At 36.3% G+C, this 27,519-nt stretch overlaps 1 protein-coding gene across 3 annotated transcripts in view; it reads right to left on the reverse strand.

Moving 5' to 3' along the window:
• LOC124787647 (broad-complex core protein) overlaps window positions 1-27,519 on the reverse strand; it is a 223,696-nt gene that overhangs the window by 49,008 nt on the left and 147,169 nt on the right. Inside the window, exon 6 of one of the 3 annotated variants that reach the window (XM_047254443.1) lies at window positions 9,763-10,039. The exons of the other annotated variants lie outside the window; for them this stretch is intronic. Coding sequence (XP_047110399.1) covers window positions 9,822-10,039 — 218 coding nt within the window. The 3' untranslated portion in view covers window positions 9,763-9,821. Of the gene's footprint in view, window positions 1-9,762; window positions 10,040-27,519 lie in introns of those variants that run through there. 3 annotated transcript variants of the gene reach the window in all.

Genomic DNA, 27,519 nt, shown 5'->3' on the forward strand with positions numbered 1-27,519 from the left:
ACTATTCAGCACATCCAGAGACTGAAAGTGTATTTTGCTGATCAGTCAACGTTCAACTAATTCCAGGTTTAAATTAACCATGTGAAAAGGTACTTTTGAATAGAATATGCACAACAAAATTTTCTGAATTATGCGGAGTAAGTCTCCCTGAAATTATATTTCCAATTAGAGTGATTGTCCATAGTACTAGACTTGTGTCTGGAACATTTAAATTGGTTTTCAGGGGCACAGATTTTTAAAAAGTGTTACTATGAAACCAACAATTCCATGTCATTATTTGTTTTGGAATGAGAACCAAAACTAATGTATTATAATACCAGGCATCCTTTTTAAAACAATCATATAAAGAAATGCAATTAAAATTTCAAGGGAATTTGGCAGTCACTCAAATGTTGCATTGCATACAATTACGTTCATGTAGCATATAAACTTTAAGTGCTTCTCGTATTTTGGTTTCCATGTGAGCATGAACATTAGTCTATAGTGATTTCATATATATATTGAAAAGAGGTCACGACAAATTTTGGAACAATATAAATGCAATTCTTTGGTACATATTTATCACAAATTTGAATTTTGATGTAATAACACATTTCAGACATAGTCTAATAAACATGCAGATATAAACAACAACAAAAGTCAGAAAATCAATGAATTGGCTGTGAAACTGAAATGTTGAAACCTCTTTTGTTACTGATATAAATCACTGAACAAGATAATGGTAGAAAGTCAATTTTACACACTACAAACAGCAGCCAAGCTACGGAAGGTTACAAAGGGAATCTCAGTTCAACAAAGTGTTGGATTATAAAAGTTCAAGAAATACTGGTTTTGGACACAACACATCTTCAATCACCTAAAAGCTTTACACCTAATATGTAATGCTTGCAAGATACAATAGCGGAATGCACACGTAAATGACAGGAAGAGCTGATCAGTTTGTACTGAAGTGCTGTGAAGTATATCCCTAATTAACATACATTTTCAGAAACACTATGACAGATCACAAAGAGAATAAAAGTCACACTGTCATACACAAAAATTACAGATGAGATCTGCACATACTTCAGATACATCAGGACCTCAATATCTTCAAACAGCTCTTCCCACAGTGATTAGATAACGCATAGTGCACATACAATGTTAACGTCTACTATATAAATAACATACATTACACTTTTAAAAATTAATACTCATTTTAAATACTGTACATAAAACAACAATTTAAATTTATTCACAGTCACGGCACTTACCAAGAGAAGTGTCAGGAAAGTTACCTGCACTATTAAAGAAGCTTCATAGAATACAAAAAGCATCAAACCTGCAGGCGAATGTTGCAGGTACATGCTTCATGTGACTTCTTTATTTCTTGATGAGAAATATACCTGCTTTATTTCAGTTAAATACTAATATGGCTTAAATAAACGGCAGCCAGAATGTGACTTCTTGTGGAGAAACATTTAACAAGAAAAATAGTAAGTAGAAGAAAGAAGATGAGAGAAAGTCACACTGGCCCATATTTTTTTCTTTCCTTTTCACCTTTTCTAAGTCTACGATAAAAGTCTAGCATATATTTCTTTTCTGAAATTACTGATTAACTGAAGAAATGATAAATAGGAATCGGGGTATATCTATTACTGAAATCTCACTGCTCGCACCACAGTGCCAATTAATAATGACACGGTGCAAATTTGTAGGTCCATACAACACCATTCACTCATTTACTGTAAAGTGTCTTAAGCACAAGACTAGCGACAAAACTACTGTAGCCTGCGAGGAACAGGCTTTGTACTCCACAGTCAGCGCAAAAAGCTGTACAGGCTGAGGCCTGTTTGTTATGATCATTTCTAATAAAGACATCCATTCAGACAATGGCATAAAACATATCTTCTAATGTCTGATTCAGAACACTAGATGAAATCACACACACAAAAATCTCCTGAGTGATAAAGTGGAAGTTGATGCGACATCTGCATGTCATGACATGCAACATTTGTGCATGCCAAACCTGAGTTCTGTTTCCTATTGGAGGCATTTGTTATTACTGAAGAGAACAGCTATAAAAATATTTATAAATCACTTCACATCTGTCTCAGCTGTTTCTGACATGAAGGCTGAACAAGTTAGTAAAAAGTACTTGGAGATTTCTAAGCATGATTACTGATGCATATGCACACGTATACAGGTGGATTTGTACAACTCTAAGTGTTCTTGCTGCCAGACACAGTTCAGTGTAAAATAAAAATCTTAAATATTGAGTAAGCTGTCAATAAGACAGATTCAATTTAAATTACACTTCACTTTTTTCCTCTGAGAATGAGTAAGCCTACATTACAGTAGCCACATTCACACAATACATTCTTCTGTGTAGAGTACAGCTTGGCTCAAGGCAAATGCAAAATATAACATTTTTTTTTAAATACTGTTAGAATTCCTCAGAAAGAGGATTTGAAAAAACAACAAAAATACAAAACATTTTCAAAATATGAAATATAGCATGCTACAGTGTCTGATAAACACAGTTTTAATTTGATTATAGTTCAGAATTTTTTTTCACTTTTGTGTTCTTTTTCTGCGCCCACTGCTCTGAAACAAACTTTGTTGCACTCTCCTGAAGAAAGTCTTATCTGTTCTTTAACTCTGCAATTTCAACACTGAGGAGGTCATTCAAAATATTATAGAAACACTACAGTATTTTTGTACTTTTGAAAGGCTAGACTGTGGGGCTCAATACCTTTGTAAAATTTCTTTCCATTAGGATGATTTAATGAAATATTGATACTGGCAGCTCCATTAACACAATAGGAATTTGTAGGCGTAGTATAATTGAAAGGAAACACTTATAAAGATTATTTAAAAAATGATTTCTGTCAAAATTATTATCCTTGGGACAACAACTTCAGTGCTTTTACTGTGAATATGTTGCTTACAATAACAAATAAAAATGTACACCATTTTACAAATATTCTTTATGTCTATAGTCTACCCTAGCCTTCTAATCATCTATTTAGTAACGAAAAACACCCAGTGTTACCCACAAGCTTAACAATGATTTTAAAATAAATATTTTGTGGCCTTTACCATGGCAATTTATAAAGGTGTCGAGGTGTTTCAATAAAAGGAGTTCAAGACAAATGGCAGTATTTGCCATGGTATCCAAGTATATCATTTACTGATGAGGTATTTACTGTGACCACAGTATAACGTACAAAGCCCAAAATGAAATGCAGGAAAGAGCAGCAAAAGTTCTCCATTTATCGAAATGCTCTTATAAGTATTATAATGCAAAGGAACAGTTGACATCATGTTTAAATTGTGATTATAATATTCATTATGCTTTTATAGCAAAGAATAAATCTGTGTTATGTATGAGAGCAGTCCACATTGTCGGTTCGGAAGTTTAATGAGCAAAGGGTACTGATTCTATGCATGTATCTGCATGTTATTCACAGCTTCAACAAGCTGGTGAATATCATGAATAAGTCTAAATTTATTACAACAACAAATTTTGATTATAGAAATCTGACTGATATTGTTAACTTCAAGTGCAAATGGGAAATGTGTTTGAAGTGGAAGTGAGGGGTGTATCTTAAAGACAGCTAAAATTGTCCGATTTATCAAAATTTGAACTATTTCTTGTTTAAGCTGCATTCTGTTTGGAAAGTGGGAGGAGGGAGGGAGAGATGGGATTAATTTTTGCTTCAACATCAGTAAATACCTTCATCAAGTAAATTCAATATTAGGATGTATAAATGCTGATTTTACATAATAGGATCCTTTTCAATAGTATACATAAAACCATTACATGTAACATGCACTCACAAATTGAAAATATGCTACTTAAAAATAATGTATATTTTGTACTTGTAGTGTCACTGAGGTGGCAGCTGAGATGGCAGTAGATATGTACGTAGGATAATTATTTATTTAGCCACAACAAACTTTTGCGAATAGTGTGACGAGTCTCTGAAAATAGTACTGTGCTTAGAAAAATCTGAATTAAATACCTGATTTTTCTCAGTCAAAAACTTACAACTACATTAGATTTAAAATTTTAATCATATATATTTAGTTACTTATGAAGACAAAATTATAAGTAAACTTTAATCAAAAAATTACAGTTTTGTACACCAATGAGCAATATTTATCATATTTTGTACTTTTCAGAATTATCGGTTTGTTTTAAATATGTTGCTTGCTCAGTGCAAGCTCCCACTGCAGTTTTAATTGAGGTAATTTTCAGTTTTTCACACCGAATTTTGTCCATCGGTCTGTAACCAAAGTTCATTAAGCAAATGATTCTTTATTGTCCTTCCCTACATTTAACGTCATGAATAAAATTTAATTCAGATTATCCAGCAATGCAAACAGGTCTTCTAGTTCTGAGACGTCGTCATTCTACCTCAGCAGTTCTGATCTCTAGCAGTACCATAAACAGATACTGCCTTCCCCTGCCAAAACAATTCTAATCCACTGGTGAAAATAAGGATCACTGATGGAACTGTCAAATGATTACACTCTCATTATGTTGATTCATGATGAACAGCTCATTTAAGAGCTGTAGATTAGCAAGTGTTTTGTTGCTTTCACTCAATACAGTGCATTGTTCAACAAACCTAGTAGAGAATCAAATTAAATAGTTCTGAAACAATTCACTCTACAATAAATGATTCACTGATACAGCGACAGCAATTCCACATAATTTTAGTCACAATTAACTGAAATTGTTACAGTTATTAGTAGCAAATAACATCACGGACTTTTTGGTTTGGTCACGACAAATTGTGCAAAATAAATATCATTGACTATGCATATGGAATAAAAGATTCCCAAAAGAACTCATCTCTCTGACAGTATTCCATCATGCTTCACCTGTGTGTTTTCTGTCTTCTACTGTTATTACCAATTTTTGCAAATTTCCTCATTGTGTTAATATTACTAGTAGAAAGAACAGTAGTACACAACAGAGCTGTGCTCGTATTGTAAAACTGTGCATACACAGAACTCAAATGTAAATAACAGCCAACACAATACAGAATCGTATACATGTAATTACAGAAAACGCAACAACCTCTACACGAGGTCAAACTAAAAACTTGTACTTTTATAAAGAAAAAAGGTTAGAGCTTGAATTTTCCTCAAAGATTAGGCTATTAGAGACAATTAAGCTGGTCAATACTACAATTAATTGTAACTCCTTAAATCCATTATGACCCCTCAAAGTAATACAATGTGTGTCTGGTTTTTCATTGAATTCTGTATCAACTGAATGAGATCAATGTATCAGCAGAAACCTACAACAATCTCTAACAACTGCACATATTCTATATCGCTCTAAATTACGAAGGCAATAATTATTAACAGCCATGGCATTAAAGCTTTGATAGTAAAAAAACTGCTTGTAGATGACATTATCTAAACACTTTGTCCTTAAAGGGAAAAACAAAGAATAATATCAACTGTCAATTACATTTACACGCATAATGATAGGTTTAAAATGCTGCTGCTATGAAATATCCAACTTTTAGAGGTTGGTGAGTGCGTGTGTGTTGAGATCTTTGCACAGCATGGGTGACAAATCCCAAGTATCATAAATGTTGTGACTATGACACAATCATCCAGATGTGGTAGTGGTGCAGGGTTTACATCAAACAGTACCCACTAGCTGCTGTCATTGTTAAGTATGTAAAACAACAATGGATACCAATCAATGTGTGGTCTAAGATTCAAGATCATCATGTCAGGCAGTTCCACACAAAGAATTATTGCAAGTGAAAAACTGCTAAATTTTCCAAGCAAATATAGGTTTTCATGCCTAAACAGAGAAGTCACTTTCCTCTGAATCTGTCCTGTCTCGTCTGGAAGATGAAAGAAAGTGGCATCTTTCAGCATGTGTGTGTGCCACTTCCATCAGCTAAGGAGATCTTTTATCCATACTGTACAGTGTAATTTGAAGCCTGATATAAATGTCAATCTCAAAGTAAGAAGAATTAGTGCTGACATATCAGTCCTTGAGAGAATTAAAACATCAATAAAAAGCTGTTAGAAATAATCACAAAAATGGAGAAACTCTGACAATTTTGAACTATATCAATACTAATACTCCATATAAATATCATTCAGGACCAAGATGAAGAACTTTTTTGAATAAATTTGCACTTCAAATTAAGTTCTCAATAAAGACTCACCAAGGAAGAACAGAAGAGGTCTCAAATGAAAGAAATTATAAAGAACATTTCATAAACGACTTATAATGGAGACAGCAATCATAATGATATAGAACACCTATTAAAAGACCAATGAAATCAGCTTGGAAATCATTAAGGTACTGAACTGCTAATGCTATTAAGCCATAGTAATTGCACTTACAATGATTGACTATTTAGAATTAGTGACAAAAAATGACAATGGATTATGTTCAATCGGGTGCTTCACAGATTCAACAGCTCGTGTGCTGACTATATCTTTACATGACTGCAGACTTTTTCCACGTGTACTGTAAATATAAATGAAATTAATGAAATGTAATTCTGACAGTCCCATCAGATCCAGCTTTACCAGATAAGATCGGTATAACACTTACCCATACTTGATCTTCTGGCTCTAATATTCGCAATAAATTAAAATTTCACAATCCAATGCCAAATCTTTTTCTCCAGTCACCTTTCTTACATTTGAACTACCTCAGTTTGCTCTTTTACAATCCCTTGTCCACAAATAGCATCAGTTTCAAAAATATTGTAACACACTTTAAGTACAGAGCGTACAAGTGGTCGGTCATCCCATCACCCGATAATAAAATACTGGCAAACAAACACCTTCAAGCATACTACTACAGTTCCAAATTTTGTTCTCACGAACAATACTGAGAAATCTTCACAAGAATGTAATATTTTACATTTACACATGACGCAAAAATAGACAACAACCACAACCTGAGGATGACGATTTACAATGTGGGAACTGACGAAATGTATGAAAGTTTAAAAAAGAAGAACACGTATTAACTCGGTGGCTACAAATGTAACAAGGGACAACAATATTCCACCTTCCAGTTCCTCAAAAAAGAAAATAATAAATGAAGAAAAAAATTTCCCTTCTTGACCAGCAGCGTGTTAATGAGGCACCTACACGAGCTCAGGGCACAGCCCGCTACTGTGCAAGGTGCGGCGGGGGTGGCGGGACAGCCAGAATGCCGTGGAGGGCTGAGGAGGTCTTGAGGAAGCGCTTCAGCATGCCGCTGGAGCCACGGTGCTGCAGGCTCTTGTGTGTCGTCAGGCTGTTCTTGGTGCGGTAGCGGCGCTGGCAGAATTCGCACACGTACAGCTGGTCCGAGCGTTCGTGTTTGTCCTGGAAGTGTCGCTTGAGGGAATAGTAGCAGGAAAAGGTGCGGCGGCAGTAGGGGCACTCCTGCGGCTCGTTGATGCCTCCCGCCGTTGGCGGGGGAATGCGGAACTGCTGGACTTGTGAGCCCGTGCCACCTCCACTGCTGCCACCTGCAATGCACCCAGCCTCATTAAAGAGCCTTTCGGAAAATGCCATCATTGGCTTATTACATCAGGTTAAATATGGGACAGAAATAGAATTTGTTTCAGACTATAACAGTGTGGAGTTGGTGATACTGCAAGGTGTCCATATGAATAGTGCAATACAAGGGAAATATATATCTTTGTGAAGTATTATTGCATTATCATCATGAGGTATACAGGGCAAGCATCTAACTTTTTCACCTGAAATTACTTCTGACTCGTTAAAGATATTTGTAATCTCTTTTTAACTAGACAATAGTGGTAGGGGCTAATGAGCCAGAAGATGTAACTTCGCTAACCTACAAAATTCGAGCGTCACTTTTTCTAATAGATACTGTGGTACCTTTTGGGACTGGATTATCAAATCTACCCCATTAGTGATACAGCTCTTCAGCAGACCCGGTTAGAAATTACAGACTAAAAATACATTGACTATGTTGATATTTATGTTGCTGTTGCAGCTGTTTGAACGGTGTGCTGCCTTGAAACTTGATGAGAATAACTTGCACCACCAGGGCACTTAATACGTTGATCTTTGCAGCACTCTTTATCAAAACAAGAATTGTCGAAACAAGATACTCTTCGTCAGACTGACTGACTTTCAACAATATAACATTGTCTTTTTGGTTCCAAAAATCTTTAAACATTGGTAAAGTATGACACACATGCAAAACTGCCTATCAACAGGATGGTGCAAAATTCTGTTGAGAGAAATTGCTGCCCGTTTCTAAGTGATTAACAAAATTGCAGAAATGGACTGATATCTATTACATGAGTCACTGATCACTATCTGTCTAGGTGAAAAATTAGTGCCTCACTCTGTACATTCACAGTACAGTATTTTACATATGCTTTTTGGCACTTGTTAAAACCATCAGTCAGATACTGTACTAGGTACAGTGGTCAATTAACTGCGAAGAATAAGTGAAGGGATTACTATGTACAACACACTTTAATGAAATATTACACGTACAACATAAGCAATAACAGCTGAGAGGTGAAACTTCATATGCTAATCAAAAATTAATCTGAGAGAGAAATTTCTGTAACCACAGAAACAAGATCACCCTAGGGCTTACTTGCCAGAATCTTGAACTGATAAAAGCGAGATAAGGGCTTTATTCTTTTATAGTTGACACACACACACACACACACACACACACACACACACACACACACACACACAAAACAGCGGTTAAAAGTGATGACTACACTGGTGCATTACACTTTTGTAAGTGCTCACTGATTCTCCACATCATTTACACACAGAAGCTACAATTAAGAAAATTTTATACACTGGCGCATTATTAGTGGTCACTGATTTTTGCACATATCTTCAAACACACAATCCATCAGCAATACCACTAATCGAAAAAGAAACCTGAGATAACTTTTGTTCACACTACATATAATCGATTAAAACTGGAAAAGTTTTTATAAATGAAAGCCCGATAGTTGTGAGAGAATGCCCTGAGTAGATACCACACTAAATGCACTATCTGTTTCATTGCATTCATAATATCAGAATAATTCTATTACAGCAGTGCAGTTTTGTTTCCTTTTTTACCGTGCTTGCATTTTCAAAGAATGACCAAACAAAGAACTGCGGTATCTGTGACCTTGAGATTACTGTAGTACTGCGATCTGCAGGTAACACAACATTGTTTTGAGAATATTATGAGATGGGCAATAATATCATATTACAAAGGAAATGTAAGAGCAAAAAAGCTTGTGGCAACATGCACTAAAAAAGGAAAAATATATAAAAAGAAGAGAGAGAAACTTTTAAAGACATTCACATTTTTAAATGCATTAAGCAAAGATTATGTTTATAACAAATATTTGAGAGAGATGGGAAGGAGGCAGCAGACAAGAAGTCTTATATACACATATCACAAACAGCTTACTTTCGGAGCAAAAATATGTGTCTGAGCATTCTTTCAAGATATTGGAGACACTACTGAGAGTGAAAAGCAATACTCATGTTACAAAATAAGAAGGAAAGCATTTAAAGGTAATGATTTTAACTGTTCTGCAATCAATATGCAATGCCACAATGGAGAATACAATTATTCAAAGCCAAAGAAGGAGGTTAAATTCTCCACTAAAGCCAAACAGCTCATCAGCCTGCACGTCATAAGGTGTTCCTACGTAGTGAGAGACTTCTTATCTGCCACTTGGAAGAACAGAATCTGTTACAACAAAACAAGATACCTTTTCCGAGGGAGAAAAGTGTTTATAGTTTTGGGTGTGGGAGGGCGCGCCCCTCACTCTCTCTCTCTTTCTCTCTCTCTAATAGAACTTTATGTCGACTTCTCCAGGCCTCGTTTTGTGGTAGGTGTAGATGTGGGTCATGAGACTGTTGCGCGAACAATACACCCGTTCGCAGATCACGCATCGGTACTCCTCCTGGCGCTCAGCGTGCTTGTCCGCCATGTGTCGTTTCAAGCTCGCTTTCGAGCACAGCACCTTACCGCAGCGCTGGCAAGGGAAAAGTTTCTTGACTGAGCCTGCAAAAATATAAGACATAAAAAAAAGATGCGAGGAAGCGTGAGCGTGGGTTTAAAAGTAATAGCCTGTTCAAGCAAAGAAGAAAAATAAAAAGCAAATAAAGTCCTAGTCTCAGGTGGGCTGTACTGGGGAGGAACATCTGTTGAAAGGACTGCAATATTTGCTGTGCTAAAATTTTGAAGCAAAGTAAATAATTATTTGAAGAAGTACTTGGGTGAAAATCACTGGAAAAATAACAATGGTTACCTATGACGCACAAGTGTTCTGGGAAGGTCTTTTCCCTTTACCCCTTGTCAGTTACTATAACTTTCAATTTCTTTCTGAACAGTACACGTAAATCTAAAGCTTAAGATCAGTACTAAAACATGATGAACATGTTTTATTTCAATCTAGACACTCACATACTGTTATCAAAGGCATTTTTTGCATTCGTAATTAAATCTCGACTTAAAGAATAACACTTCACATTTTTTTTGTGAATGAATGTTAAAAAGCTTTCCTTGAAAGGCTTCTTGCCGATAATTTTAATTCTGATAACACGACCTGGAGATTTGAAAATCCCATAGAAACCCTTCAATTTAACAATTAAGATATCCACGAACGTACTCGATTAACTTTCAACAGAAGATACAGATTTACTCTCACAGAGTAGCATTAGTGTTAAGAGTTGCAAAATGGTAAATATCTGCACAACTAATGCATAACAAGCTACCCCTACAACCACATATTTTATGCCACAGTATTTTCACTATTGTGTAAGTTAATGTCATCGTAACAGATATTATTGTTTATCTAATGTCAACTGAATAATGATAAAAAAGGAGAACAAGAAAAACAGAACACACTTATGCATTTAAATTGAAAGCAATCAACAAGCACATTCTAAAGTTTATTAGATCTTAGACTCGTCAAATGGAAGCAGGACTTCACAAGGTTTAATCAGGAAAGTCACTGAACAGCTGATGACTACATTACTTGTCCTTCCTGTTTACACCTTCTGAAGTTCCTTTGCCATTTTTTCTGATAGATGTGGCATGTTTATGACTCTTATGTTTCAACAATGAATCAATAAGTACTTTTATTTTTCCTATTCTCATTTAGTCATGGTTTTTGACATAGGGGAAAGGATATACACCTGAAAAATGCAGTCTTTTATTTTATATATTTATTTATTTGGAGGTGGGGGTGGGGCGGGAATGTAGTATACTGGATATTTATTCGAATTTCATACTAAATGATTTAATTTTATTTTCACGGTTTACTTTGGGAGTGCAAAACAAAAAAATAGCAACAGGAGAGTAAAACAAGGAAGTCCAGATTTTTAACAATGAATGACATTATAGATGATACTATGTACATATTTTCCAGAAAAAAATGTAACTGTGGATAGTATTTCAATGAGATATGTTCTATTAAGTTATTTTGTTTTTGGGTGACAATTATAATGAAATTAGAGAATAAAACTGGCAATGTCTTTTACTATCAAAATACTGGTATGCGAACAAATAAACTATAACGAACACTACACTAAAATCATGTTAGCCAACAATGCAGTACCAGCAACGAGAAACAGTGGTGCTGAAGCAAATGAGTGTTGTGTATGCAGAAAGTTAAGGGTCATGCAATGAGCTATATAAACTAAACAGGCAACCCATGTATTACTACACATTAATCATACAGTCGGACAGTTTTCTGTTACTAGTCTAACTGCTACAAAAACAATAAGTTAAGCAGACATCCCATCAGATAATATTCAGAAAACATGAAACTGCAAGCACATACTTCTCTGAAAATGCATAGCATATATGAATAACTTAGCATTTCTTCTTCTATATGCAATTATTGAAATGCCCTAGAACTGGTCCCTGCCTGAGGTTCAATTTTATGTCATGACGTATTCCAGTGTTCTGTTTAAATGATTCCATAACATACAACGTAAATAGAAAAATCACCTACATTTCAAAAAGAATGTCATATTTCTGGAGTACAAGCGCTTTCTGAAAAACATATTTCCATGACTTTATTTTACTTGTTTCAAAAACAGCATTTCATAGAGACTACAATGTTTTGCCCATCTTATTGTACTTTTTCCCCCCCCCAACATTCAGCGGAATATTCTAAGAACACAGTAACACAGAAAACATCTTCCTCAAGTGAACACACATTGTGCATCAGGAACATGAGTGAATGATATAGTGTTTTCAAAATATTGAAATATTGCTACACAGAAAATTAGGAGATAGAGAGGGAGGGAGGGGGGATCGGGGTCATCAATCTCAGTTTCAATAGATGCGGCATACTGCTGGATGTTCTGAAACAACTGTTACTATGTAACTAAGTTATTCTCTGGTAAGTCCTTTCTCCCAGTGATGCTAGTCCAATAAAGTGTGTGGCAGATCTGCCTCGAGTCTGGCGACTAGGAGTGGAAACAGTACTGACAGACTGTCACTCTGGACAGCTCAAGTCATTGCTAGCAGATGTTCAGATACAAATCTGACTTCTAGTCTAACTTAACAGTTTCATTCTATCAGCAAATTTCACGAGAACATCAGAGATAAATATAATTTTTGGGGTTAGGTGAATGACAGGAAATAAGCATATCGGTGGGGCAAGTTTCAAGGACACATCTGGAAGAGGAGATTCACAGTACTACACTTTATGGATGAAAAGTGATGAAGACAGCAGCTGGGCATAATACCTATTACCAGTAAATTGTAACAAAATTCTTTGGTATAATGACTGAATGTTCCACGGTTACTCAGGAGAAAACTTATAAATGAAAGCATATTAACAACCCCAGGATCTAAACACAATTACTACATACAATTAAACAGAGAGGTTACTGAAATTTGTAACTACAATAGCATTTTTTGGAAAGGAAGGCAAAATACTGAAACAAATGGCAAACAAGAAAAACAATTGTGTTAGATCTAGAGGGGTTCGAGATATAACAGCCAGTCCACATGTAAGTGAATGTAAAGTTGGTAGGCGTGTTTCTGCAACTGATAGATGATTATTCAACATGGCAACAGTGGTATAAGAGTGGAGCTAGTAACCCTACTATAAGGATGCAGATAAGACTTTCTTTAAATACATGCTAATAGCAGTCATGAGTGGTTAGCTACCTTTGAGATTGGACATGGTGAATTGATGTTAGTCAAGAATGCCTTTAAGGCCACAAGACACTATTATTAACACATCACTGACTTTGAATGAGGTCATGTATAGGGCTACGAGAAGCTGATGTTGCTTCTGTGATATTGCAGAAAGACTTGGCAGCAATGTAGCCACTGTACATGATTTCTGGCAGTGGTGATCATGAGATTGTACAGTCGCAAGGAGACTGGGCTCTAGATGGCCATGTGGCACTGCCAAGCTGGAAGACCACAGTGTTTGGCACATGGCTCTGGTGCACAGTACTGCATCTGCAGCAACAATTTTAGGAGCAGTTGGTACCACAGTGACACAATGAACTGTTACAAACTGTTATTTCAATGACAGCTCCAAGCCAGGCGTACTGTAGCGTGCATTCCACCGATACCAAACCTCCTCCATTTGAGACTTCAGTGGTGTTTAGCAAGAGCTCATTGGAAGGTAGGGTTGAAAGCTGCTGTTTTTTCTGATGAAAGCTGGTTCTGCCTCAGTGCCAGTGATGGCCATCTTTGGTTAGGAGGAGGCCAGTTAAGGGCCTGCAATCACCCTTTTTGCATTCTAGACACACTGGACCTACATCTTGAATCATGGTCTATGGTTTGATTTCATATGACCGCAGGTGCACTCTCATGGTTTTCCCACACACTCTGACTGCAAATGTGAATGTCAGTCTGGTGATTCGACCTGTTGTGCTGCGATTCATGAACACCATTCCGTGGGGTGTTTTCCAACAGGATAACACTCGCTCACATACTGCTGTTGTAACCCAACATGCTCTACAAAGTGTCGACATGTTGCCCTGGCCTGCTCGATTACTACATCTGTCTCCAATCGAGCACATATGGGACATCATCAGATGACAACTTCAGAGTCGTCCACAAACAGTATTAAATGTCGCTGTATTGACCAATGTAGTTCAACAGGCACGGAATGCCATCCCACAAACTGACATTCAGTACTAATACAACACAATGCATGCACATTTGCATGCCTGCATTCAACATTCTAATGGTTACACTTGTTGTTAATGCACCAGCAGTTCAGATTTGGAATGGCTTATCTCGCACTTACATTAACCTATTATCTTGCAATGTAATCACTTAAATATGTTACCTAGACAAAGATAGTCCCAAAATTTCATTACTCTACATTAATTATTTTTCTGGTGCTGTGATTTTTTCCATTGGTGTATTTACAGGAACAGTGTACACAAGTAAATAGCTACAGTAGCTTCTTAATCTTTTAATATACTCATCAACAGAACTTGCAAAATATTGAACAATCTGAAGAACATGAATCAGTCTTAACATAAAACTTGCAGGTAATGATTCATTAGAAGAATATGGTAGCCTGAAAAAGTTGATCAAAATCTACAGAGTCAGAAGGGGTCTCTCTATAAAATATTAGGATACTTACATTTTTTCAGGGCATCTATCTGTTTTCTTAAATATAAAAATACAAGCTCTTAAAGTGCTCCCTTCCCTTCCAAAGTTGGTTCACAAGGTATACAGCTCCTCCCAACAATCTCTAACAATATTCCAGTAAGAATAGTCTACCAAACTGCTTCACATACAAACTCCAGTCCACTAAGAATCAACAAATTATTGCTCACTAGTGAATCCTTTCCCCATTTCACATATTCTAGTGTTGTTAATGCACAATTATTTGACCAATTATTTACAGCTTTTACTCATTCATGCAGATTTCTTATGTTGTTTGATGCATAGCAATTTGGCGTGATGATTTCATATACTTTTTGAGGGGATGGGGGATCCTGTGAAAATAAATTACTTTTGTTACATAAACATCTCATCCAAGTATTTTATCCTGAACTCCACTGTTACCATGAAGTAAGGAGAGCAGTGGAGAAATGGTGGTAAAACATGAGGTAACATGCCTCGGCATCTATAAGAAGATGGGCGTTTCACTTTTTCGGTAGAATAACTCTGTTTAAAGTTTCCTCCAGGAGCTTGCCGAGTATATCTATGACACTCTTACTTTGACTACATAAACCACTGATGAATGTAGTAGCTCTCTGAACGACCCCAACATCTTCTGTTAATCCTGTTTCGTAAGGAACAGAGACAGTGAAACAATGGTAAAGACTAATGTGTGAGAGAGTCTCATTCAAGTTGGGGATTTGAGAGGCCACCTCTGCAAATGTTATTTTGAATTCCATACAGACATCACACACCACCAACCTCCTTACACACAGGACATAATGTTCTAAGATTACTTCAACCAATCCTCTTGTTCCCATGGAAAACAGGTGCGGAAAGTAGTTTTCACACCTGGAATATGTAGTTGCAAAACAGTAGAGGAATTACATACTGTAGGTGAAAACAACAGGCACTTGTGTTTCCAGGCTCAGTTCTGAAGTATTGAAACCCCTACACAGGTCAAGGGAAGTAGAAGGAAAAAGGGGAGGGAAGGTGTGAGAAGATGTAAAAGTCACTATTTGGTAACACAAAAATGTTTCCAGAAACTAAAATTTTGGAAAGTTTCTTTAGAAGTAAGTTAAAAAAGAGGAGGTACTTTTAAATGTATCCTGACTTGATGCAACTACAAAAAATACTATTCTTGAATTTTATGACTTTTCTAGCAAGAAATATGCAAAAATTACAGGTAGTACATGAAAGTGACACAATATTTATGGTTCATCTTCTATCAGTTTCATTTATATAATTTTCTGTCCTTTGCCAGTCATTAATGATATGTTTTGCAAATTTCATTAGGAAACAATGAGCTGTGAAATCCTTCTGTTTGCAGTTTTCAAAATAGTATGCATTGTGTTGGAGTGTTCAGCTTGATATTAGCAATGCTGCTGAAATCCTTGCTTATCAATAAGAAGCAAGACATTTTGTGCATCACCTTTGAGATGGTTGTGTTCTTGACAACTACATTATCTGCAAACTACTGATGAGTAGTGACAATTCCTTGTAATGTTATCGGAATTAACAAACATTCTGTGTTCTCTTTCCAGTTTTTTGTAACAGACACACACACATAGAAGCAGTTACAGTTTCCCCTTACTGATTTCAATGTTAACCCAGTGAGGATGTGGTAGGGTCAATTTTACCCTGCTCATTTTGTTTTGCTGGTAGTTCTTTGTTGTACAGTTGCACACTGTCGAAGTTCACAGCAGATGTAATTATTGATCTCTCCTCCCTAATGCGTGCACGCACTCTCCTGGCTTCCATCTGTGAAAGGAGATACACGAGTGCAAATGGTAAGAAGGTATTTTTGACCCTTCCACAACCATAAAGTAGTACTTTTGTGCCATTTTCCAATTTTTCTTTTTTTCATGAATGTTTTGTGTTTGCTGATTATTTAGTCAAAATGGACAACGAAGAAAGGGAGGCTGAGTATATACGTCATTGGCTGGCGGAATTATCAGACAGTGAAAACGACTTTATAACAGATGTCAGTGAAAACGAAGATTGTGTAAGTGAGCGCAGTGACAGTAGTGGAACTGAGGAAGATGCAATTGAAGGCAGTGACAAAGAAGGTAATATACCAATACCACTACATGAGCTAGAAAATTCTGCCCACAATACTGTGTTACCGGAATTAGTTGAGCGATTGTAAAATCAGGTACACAGTTCATTTAATTTTGGTAAAGATGGATCCAAGTGGTGTAAAAATCCACCTCAACAACAAGTTCGGCCCCGTTCTGAAAATATCATCAGGCAGGTACCTGGCACGAGTTTAGTGGCAAGATTAGCAAAGGCAGAGCTTGAATGCTGGAGTCTGTTTTGCAATGATAATACGCTTAGTATAAACTTGAAATACACAAACTTGCAAACTGCAGAAAGGAAAGCAGCTTATGAAGTAGTTGCAAATCACTATTTTATGAAGGAAATTACCATGAGCGAGCTGAAGGCTTATATAGGCTTGTTGTACATTGCTGGATTTTACCGATCTGGGAGGCAGAACACCATTGACCTCTGGGCTTCAGATAGAACAGACATTGGAATATTCCGGCTGACAATGACACGGCAACACTTTCATTTTATTCAAACTGTCTTTGTTTTGACGATAAATCCACACGTGAATAAAGAAAACATCTGGACAACTTAGCACCAATACATCAGATATTTGAAATATTCATTGAAAACTGCAAGGAAGTCCATATACTAGGAGAATATATAACAACAGATGCAATGCTGCTTCCATTCAGAGGCACATGCAAATTTAGACAATACATTCCATCAAAACTGGCCAAATATGGGATAAAAATATTTGCCTTGGTTGGCGCAAATAATTTCTGTATTTTCAACCTTGAAATATATGCTGGGAAGCAACCAGAGGGACTGTTTTCACTGAGTAATAATCCACTTTAATTAGTGAATCGGCTGGTGCAACCCACTTCAAAAACAAGCCATAATGTCACTTTTGATAAGTGGTTTACGAGCTATGAACTAGTGTCACATGTGCTGAAAGAATACAAGCTAACGTCTGTAGCAACAGTGCATAAGAACAAGAGGCAAATCCCTCCGGAATTTTGCAAAATTTGTGGTAGAGAAATCTGATTACCTAAGTTTGGTTTCCAAAAGGATATTACACTTGTTTCTCATATGCCAAAGAAAAACAAAGTTGTTTTGCTCATGTGTAGTCTTCACCACAATGCTGAAATTGATGAATTTACAGGCGATAAAGAGAAACCAGAGATGAACATGTTTTATAATTCTAAGAAAGATGGAGTTGATGTTGCAGATGAGCTATCAGCGACTCAATGATATACACCCCCCCCCCCAAAAGGGCCACAGACTGTCTTCTACGCAATATTGAATATGGCCAGCATTACTGCTGCTATTTTTCAGCGATCAAATAACAATAAAAACCAAAAGCGTCATAATTTCATAAAAACACTAGGCCATACACTTGTCAGTGAACACTTGAGTGCCCGACAAGAAATACCTTAACTGCCAAAAACTTTGTGTAAGAGAATCAGAGAATTTAGTGGAGAATCTTCACAAGAATCGACTGCCGGAGTCCAAGGTGTACAAAAAAAATGTCAGGAGTGTCCCTATGCTAGACATTGTAAGACACCTCATGTTTGTGAAGGTTGTCAAGAACACATTGTTCCATTCTGCCAACAATGTGCTATGGCAAGAGATGATAACAACTTATGTCAAAGTTTACTGTTCATTTTGTCTTCGAAGAAGATTTATTTCGTAAATACTTAGCACAAAATATGAATTACTGATGACAATGTATGGCTTTGTAAATTTAAAAAAATATGCATTGTTAAGGGCTGTTTATAATGATTATTTTGTAGACTTTATTAAATTCTATAGTCTTTCCTGATTACATTGATGTATACATGATAGGATTTCAAATGAAAAATGACCTATATATAAAACTTTTTATAGTTATGGTCATGTATATCGCCACGCCCCCTTTGTTTCTGTTACAGAAACCAGTATTATTTCAAAAAAGAACTGTGAACTTTCTGTTTCCAGTGATTATACGTATGATACATTGTATATATTGGTAACAGTGCAGGTTTCTATTATCTTTAAATGATTATCTTTGCTAGTATTTACTTTTGTTTTGCTAAAGCAATTTGTTCACGTGTTACTGAATGTTTGTTGCCGAAGGGCTACATATATTTGTGGAAGTACATATCTTGTATTGTGCAATAAATATCAACTATGCCACGCATCAAGAAATTCAATAGAAAGAAATTCCGTGGTAAACAGTTCACAAAAAAAAAAAAAAAAAAAACAACAACAAGCCACACTCTTGAAAGTAACCTATGTATCAGTTCTTCAGGGAAGAAACTCCCACATGGTACATCTCCTAGTGATTCAAATTTTTGTGTTAACAATGACGCTGTTTGTAGTGGATTGGCAGCTGTTGATGTGGCCATCTTATCTTCTTTGATAAAGGAAGTGGTGAAATGTAAACAATGTGTTGGTGTAGGATGTCTGGAAATAAATGAACAACAAAGTAGCAGGAAGAGTTTAGCATCAAAATTAGTTGTTCTGTGTAGATCCTGCAATAAATCTACTTCGAAAATGACTTCAAGCACTGTGCATAATTCATATGATCTGAATTTGAAGTTAGTGTATGCAATGCGTGCAATAGGGAAAGGGAAAAAGGCGTCTCAAACGTTGTGTGTTTTGATGGACCTTCCTCCTCCTCCTCCCAGTAGGTTCAGCAAGTACATAAAAATACTTTTAGGTGCCTTGATGGTTGTGTCTAAAGCGTCTATGAAAAGTGCAGTAGAAGAAACTGTAAATATTAGGGGAACCAGGGACATTGCTGTTGCACTTGATGGGACAAGGCAACATCAAGGACATTGTTCCTTGAATGGTGTGGTAAATGCTGCTTCTCTGGAGAATGGAAAAGTTGTTGATGTTGAATGCTTATCTAAGTACTGCCACACCTGCCATGGTAACACTGAAGGACATATTGAACATCAGTGTTCTAAGAATTATGATGGTTACAGTGGAGTAAATGGAGTGTGATGGAGCTCTAAAAATATTTCAGAGGCCGGTGCCCATTTATAACCTTAGATATACGAAGTACTTAGGCGATGGGGACTCTAAAGCTTTCAATAAATTAATGAGTTCAATATTTATGGTGATACCTTGGTGACAAAACTGGAGTGCTGTGGATATGTGCAAAAGAGGATGGGTGCGAGATTGAGGAAGCTATGAAGAGAAATGAAAGGGAAGTTGCTATATGATGGAAAATCTCTGTCTGGCCAAAGCAGATCCACAGAAACTGAAATAAACCTTCTTATGGACTGGCCATTAGATGAACTGCACCTCTGAATGATGTTACGGCAATGAGAAAAGCTTAAGGGCCATCTACTTTCATAAGTTGTCCACAGATGACCACCCTGTTCACAGAGTTTGCCCTACAGGAGCAGATTCACCGTGTGGTTACTAAAAAGCAAAAGAAAGTGGACCAGTATACCATCATAAGCATTCTCTTACTGAGCCTGTTATGAAAGAAATAAAACCAATTTTTAGAGACCTGAGTGACCCTGTTTTTCTTTGTAAATGGCTTTATGGGGGTACTCAGAATACAAATGGAAGTTTCGACCATTGCATATGGGAAAGATTACGCAAGAATGTTTTTGTAGGACTAAATACATTAAAAGATGGGTGTACTAGATGCAGTGATATGTTTCAATGATGGAGTGATAGGAAGGTTGGAAGTCCTGAGAAATTTAGGCATAAAATGTGGCTCTAATATGGAAGATCAAGTGCTTGCATGTGACAGGCAACAGGTGCATGAAGTTGAAAGATTCGTTCTTCGAGTTACCAAAGAAGCAGGAAATGCTAAAAGGAATGCCAAGAGGAAGCGTGAAGATGAAGAAATGCTGCAGGATGAAGACTATGCTTCAGGAATGCTCTGAGGCACAGTTTAATTGGACTCATATCTTCATTCGCAATTTCCTGCAAGTTTTTTTTTTTTTCAGAATTCAGGTAAAAATATTTCCTAAAGTTTATAAAGCATTGCTCTAATTTTTTTCTTTAACTTCCAATAGCCATACTTATGTAGTAGACCTAAGCTTTATTGCAGAATCAACTAATTATAGAAAAAATAACTTTTATTACGAAAAACATTATAAAAATTAAAATGTAAGATGTGATATTTTTTTATCCTTGTAATATGCAAATAGGTGGAATTAAATAGGTCTAGTACCTCAGCCATTGTGTCGTAGATATCTGGTAAAAAATTTGGTGTCCTTCAAATGTATAACATTGGATTAAATGGTACCTCAATTTGAGGAAGCATTTTGGAATAAAAATTGCATCAATTTCTTTGTAATTTTTTTTTAAATAATCCTAAGCAGGTTAAAAAATATCCAAAATGCTTCTAATTTGTTTAGAAAGTGTGCTGCATTACCTGATATCAACAAAAAATCTGTAAAAAAGAAATAGGTGCTGATTTTTACATAATATTGAGCCAGAAAAGTACCCTGTATCCTTAAGTAATAAGGCATTTGGACACTTAATGGTGTTTATTTCTACAAAAATCCTTTCATTAATAAATAATTCATAAATTTAGTTCCCATCTTTTGTTATAAAGTGCCAATAAATACTTGACCCTCTACATCCTTGATGTACCCTTTTTGTACCACACCCTCGCCAGGTTAATAAATCAGTACATTGGCTTTTCTTTTATCTTTTTGCAGATTTTTTTATCCTCCTACTCATAGTTCTCGTCATACTGTATTGTGTTTCCTGAACTGCTTTTTTCAAAGAAATACCTGCCTCAGTTTACTTTTCCTCTTATATTACCTACTTTGTTTTAATATCTGATGCGTAGGTAGCATTCTGTCACTTGTACATCTTACTGATAATGGTAGAGTAGAATGACACCTCACAGTTTTTTACCACTACTACGAGTACACTTTCCTGAGGTTTTTTTTTTTTTAAAAGCAGATCAGCATGTCGACGGCATAGTACGGGTACCACTGATTTGCTCTGCGACTGCTGGTTTGAATAAAATCCCTCCCTGAAATATATATTACAGGCAAGGCATTTCTTTCTGAGGAAGTTTCAATAACAGTATAGTCATTGTGGTCTCTGAATTTTATGCCTGTCCCGATATGGTGTCATGCTGTAATACTGTTCAGATTTAGGCACCATAATACAAATTACAATAAGCAATACAGAATGCATGTCTCAATCTGCAGTAGAAATAAATAAAGACAAATCACAACGTTTAACTGGTCTGTGCAGAAAACACAGTACTCTACTGAAATGAAGAATAAATTACATTACCTCTGGCTCCTTCCAGCAACAAGATGAACACTGTAAACATTCACAACGGGTCTATACAAGAGTTCTGGACTGAGCTTGACAGACCATGCACAATAATTTTGCAAGTAATGTAAACCTGAGGTGTTGCTAACGTCTTACAGTGCTAAACTAGGGAGGACACATGAAATACTTCACATACTGCTTGTATGTAAAGGAAAATGGAAGTTTCGGGATACCCATCCCATTGATCATAAGATCATTGTGAGACAGAGCACAACCTCAGATTGGAGAATGGTGCGAAACAGAACTGGCTGCATCCTTTTCAAAGAAATCCTTCAAACACTGACACAGCAGAAATGGTGAATGCCACATTCAACTGCTACTTTACAAAGGAGGTTCTGAGAGTACTGTCCCAATTTAGAGGTACCTCAAACACAATGACCTGATGCCAACCAGCACAGATTCCGAAAACAAAACATAAGTTGTGAAATCCTGAAAGTAATGGATCGAAGCAGTCACATTTTGATAATCAGTAAGTTCCGCAAGTGACAGAATACTACCAGCACTTCATATCAATTTCTTGTCTTTCGAAGAGCATTTGACTGAGTACTAAGTTACTTCTGGACTGCTTCAGGAAATAGTGATGGGACCCTTGCTGTTCATGGTCTATACTGATGATCTGCCAAACAATATTAACCCATTACTGGCCATTGTCCCTTTTTTGAAATGCATATATTATACTTATTTCTATGTAAGCAATGGAGCTTTCAGCCTTTATTGTTGCACCTGCAGGTTCAACTAACTGCTATAATGCCTGTAAATGTAAAATAAATAACTTTTTTCTAAGTACTTCACGTCAGGAAAATTAGGGCGTGTTTGTTATGAACATATGGATGTCCGTGTAAGATTAAGTATACTTCAGATTTTTTTCAAGTAAGTGCAATATAGATATATTTTATGCGTCCCAATAATGGGACAATGGCATGTTACACTATCATTTATTGTTGATGTGCCCTATTCTTGTATTCACGTAGTATACAGAGAAGAATTGCATTTTACGTTCTTTATATCTGCTTTTTTTCATATTCTATTCGAATTTTACAATTCCAACAAGATAAAAACATGCCGCATGGACTTACACTTGAAGAAATTCTAGCAGAACTAGAGAACCGTCAAGAGTGTGACGATGAAGATGATGACGTAGAATTGGCGATTATTTCACCCGATGCAGATGTAATAACAGATGAAGAAGACATTGACGAAAATGTACTGAACAATGGGTCTACTGTACAAGATGTAGCCGGTACTTTAGAGCTCATAACCAGCCAAGATGAAGCTAATGCTACAGCTGTACCTCCAGAAGCCAAAAGAAGGAAAGTGTTACGAGATGGAGCAGAAAGTGTTACGTTATCTACAAAAAAATATAAATGTAAGTGATATAAATGTCAACCAACGTACACAAACACTAGTGAACCAGGGAAGAGCAACGAACATTATGTTGCGGAATGTCTAGCAAATAAGACAGTGCCCCAGGTGTTTGAGGATTTTTTTTTCTCTGAGAAACTAATGGTTACTATTATTGAACAAAGCGAAATCTATGCTTGCCAACATAACAAAATAAATTTTCTGATAACCAAAGAAGAACTAAAATCATTTATTGGCATACTACTTCTGAGTGGTTATCATAAGCTTCCCCAAGAGAATATGTACTGCGAACAGGCTCCTGATGTCGGTGTTCCTTTAGTCTTCAACTCCACGTCAAGTAATAGGTTTCGAGAAATAAAGAGATTCATTCATCTCAATGACAACTCCAAAATAGACAGAAATGACAAGATGTACAAACTGAGGTTGTACTTTGAAATGCTGAAAAAGGAATTTGGTAAATTTGGCGTATTTCATTCAGAACTCTCAACTGATGAAATGATGGTACGTTATTATGGCAAACATTCAGCTAAAATGTTTCTGAGGGGAAAGCCTATCAAATTTGGATATAAAATTTGGTGTCTTGTAAGTTCCAATGGCTTTCTTTATAATTTTTCGCCATACTGTGGCAAGACTGACAACAAACAGGAGGCTTTAGGTGCAAGGGTAATAAATGAACTAACCAACATGATTCCAGAATCAGAGTATCCGAATTATAAGCTTTTCTTGGACAACTTTATCACCAGTGTTGACACTCTGATCACACTCAGAAAGAGTAAAATGAAAGCTACAGGAACAATAAGAGAGATCCGAACTAATGCATGTCCTTTGATTGACTCTAAAAGAATGGCAAAAGAAAAGGAATGAGGATTCTATGACTACATGTTTGACAAAGAGAATGAAGTTCTGGTTGTGAAATGGAGTGACAACAAGCCAGTATGTATAGTGACAAATTACAGTACTATTACTCCTCTGAGTTCTACTAAAAGATACTCACGGGCAAATAAAAAGGAAATATCTGTTACAATGCCACATCTTATTGAAGAATACAATGCCCATAAGGGTGGCGTAGATCTACTGGACAAGCAGATATCACTTTATAGGACGAGGATAAGGTCAAAGAAATGGTGGTGGCCATTATTCACACAGATGATAGATATCTGCGTACTAAACACATGGCGTGCATACCAAATTGCTAACTCTAATGAGAAGCTGTCACTTTTGGATGTCTGATGGAGAATAGTGATATTTTACCTATCAAAGAAAACAGGATCAGTACCAAAATGCAGAGGACCACAAGGCAGTAAATTGATGGGAGGACGGGTTAGCACTGATGTACGACTAGATCCAGGGTATCATTTCATTGTGTCAAGTAAAACACAGAAGAGATGTGCTTACTGCAAGAAAAAACCAACAAAAATTTGTGATAGGTGCAATGTTTTGTGTACACGACAGGCGTTTTGCTTCATTTCATACTGAATAGACATTCAATAATATTAAAACATTCTTTTTTTATTGTTTGTGTTGTTTCTTACAATATTATGCATGGAGAATAAGGTTGTGAATTTGGATAGGGAATTTGGCCAATGTCCCAAAAATGGGACGGTCTGTAGTTTTTGTTCTAATAAACTGAAAATTTACAAAACAACTTTTTATTCAATTAATCACTCAATGTAACGTATTTATGCATAAAAGTTTGCAAAAAATGATCCGATAGAATTTTGGGCAGTAATGGGTTAACAGTAACCTCAGACTTTCTGCAAATGATGCAATTATTTAAGTATAAAAGTAAAAAAGAAGTACTATCCAAAAGCTGTACAAATTTTCAATCAGATTTTGGTAAGATATCAAATTGGTGCAAATATCGGTAAGTTCCTTCACAGGTTGTAAAATTCTACACTTTACAAAATGTAGAAACATATCCTATTACATTATCAATAGGTCAGAAATGGGATCAGTCAACTCATAGAAATACCTATGTATAACAATTGGTAGATATATATAAAGAGGAATTATCACATAAGCTCACTCTTATCTAAATCTGGTGGCAGACTTCAGTTCATTTGTAGATGTCTGGGAAAATGCAATCAGTCTACAAAGGAGATTGCTTACAAAACTTGGATCCAGCCCGTCCCAGAATATTACTCAAATGTGAGGGGCTCACACAAAATAGATCTAACAGGGGATATTGAATGTACATAATGAATAACAACATGAATGGTGAAAGATTTGTTTGACTCACAGGAAGTTATTCTAGCCGCCCCCACCACACATGCACACACACTGGTGCTTGCACAGAAGCCACAAGGACAAGAATACATTAATGACAGTGCACGCAGAGGAATTTAACCAGTCACTCTTCCTAGATTTCATACACAAGTGGAATAGGAAGAAATTCTTAATGTGTGATACTTTGGGAATTAAGCTCTGCTATATGCTTCACAGTGGTTTGCAGAGAATGGATATAATGGTAGACTGAGAGGAACCACTCCTGTTTTTAGCATAAGCAATTTAGAGAAACCAAAAAACCCTGAATTTGGATGGTCAGATGGGTACTTATGTGCTGTCGTCCTGACAGTAAGCCCGTTGTCTTACTACAGCATCACCTGTCTTTGTCTTACCATTGCCATTCACACAGGACATGCTTAAAAGCTAGGTCTTCACAAATGTTGGCCACAATAAGGGCAATATTATGTGAACCTACTTGCTCTGTATAAGATGCTATCAGAAGAAAATAGAAAAATTGGGAAGGAACAATTATTTTGCTCTATGATAAAGCTTCTGCAGAAACGTCAGCCCTGGTTCTAAATTATGTCCTCCAAGAATAAGGTTACTACACAGGACACCAATATTATTTGCCCGGCCTTGTTCCTCCTGTTTGCTACCAGTCCCCAAAGATAAAAATAAAACTAAAGGAAAACACTTCACAGATCTGGTAAGAGTGACAAAAATGTGGTATGGCAACTACAGGCATTTTTTGAATGTAGAATTTTGAGCAACTATGAAATGTAGCTTAAAATGATCTGAGTAAACACTATTATTTTTGGCATTATCTTTCAACCAATCACAAAATAATTGGGCAATACATTGACGCAACATGACACTTATGGCTGATTTTGCAGCTGTTTCATTTGCTATGATGAGGGGCGGAGTGAGGTGGGTGGAAGGGTGTATCTTATATAAGAGTTCAGTGTTTTTGTTAATACTCAATGACTCTTATAAAGCCAGAGAAAGAATGACAGCAACAAAAACAGCGAAATAAGCAATAACAGAGAGCAGCGATGACTCGTCACTTAGTGTTATAGGTTACATTCTTCTTTTAACACTTTGTTTTCTTGCCACAGTCTTCCATGAATATATACGACGTGTGATCAAAACGTAACTGGAATTTCTCAATTTCGCAGGCTTTATACATCTGAGTTTCAAACTTTGTTTTAAGCTTGTTCCTGATGTATGTTTGCATTTCCAGCTGTTTCGAATATTTAGTTTATTGTTGAGAGTCAAAAATGTTAAACGTTTTCAAATGTTCAGCTCACTTTTGCTTTTGAAAAAGAGGGATCACAGAATTTGCATTAAATTTTGCTTGAAAAATGGAATACAGCACAGCACCACATTTGAAATGTTGATTGTATCTTTTGGCAACTCCACTACGAATAAGACAAAAATTAGTTGTATACACATTTCAAAGAGGACCAAGATGTTGCAGACGACGACTATCCTGGACAACCTAGCAGATCAATTACTGACGACAATGTGGAAGAAACAAAGAAAATGATTCCAAAAAATTGCCAAATCACCATCAGAGAGGTTGCTGATGGTGTCAGCATATCCCTTGACTCATGCCAAGAAATTTTTTCAGAAGTTTTGGGAATGAAATGTGTAGCAGCAAAGTTTGTTGTGAAATTCTTGAATTGTGACATGCGCACACATCGTTCACAAATTATTGAATGAAGTTGACAACGATGCATAATTTCAAAGATGGGTATGAAGTTGACAATGATGCATAATTTCAAAGATGGGTATGATATCGAAACCAACATACAATCATCCCAATGTAAACTTGCTAAAGAGCCAAGATCGAAAGAAATTCAACAAGTTCAATCACATGTGGAGGTTCATCTGACAGTTTTCTTCAATTAAAATGAGACAGTGCATCACAAATTCTTGCCTTATGG

Source organism: Schistocerca piceifrons, chromosome 3, assembly GCF_021461385.2.
Source record: "Schistocerca piceifrons isolate TAMUIC-IGC-003096 chromosome 3, iqSchPice1.1, whole genome shotgun sequence".
NCBI classification, from domain to species: Eukaryota; Metazoa; Arthropoda; class Insecta; order Orthoptera; family Acrididae; genus Schistocerca; species Schistocerca piceifrons.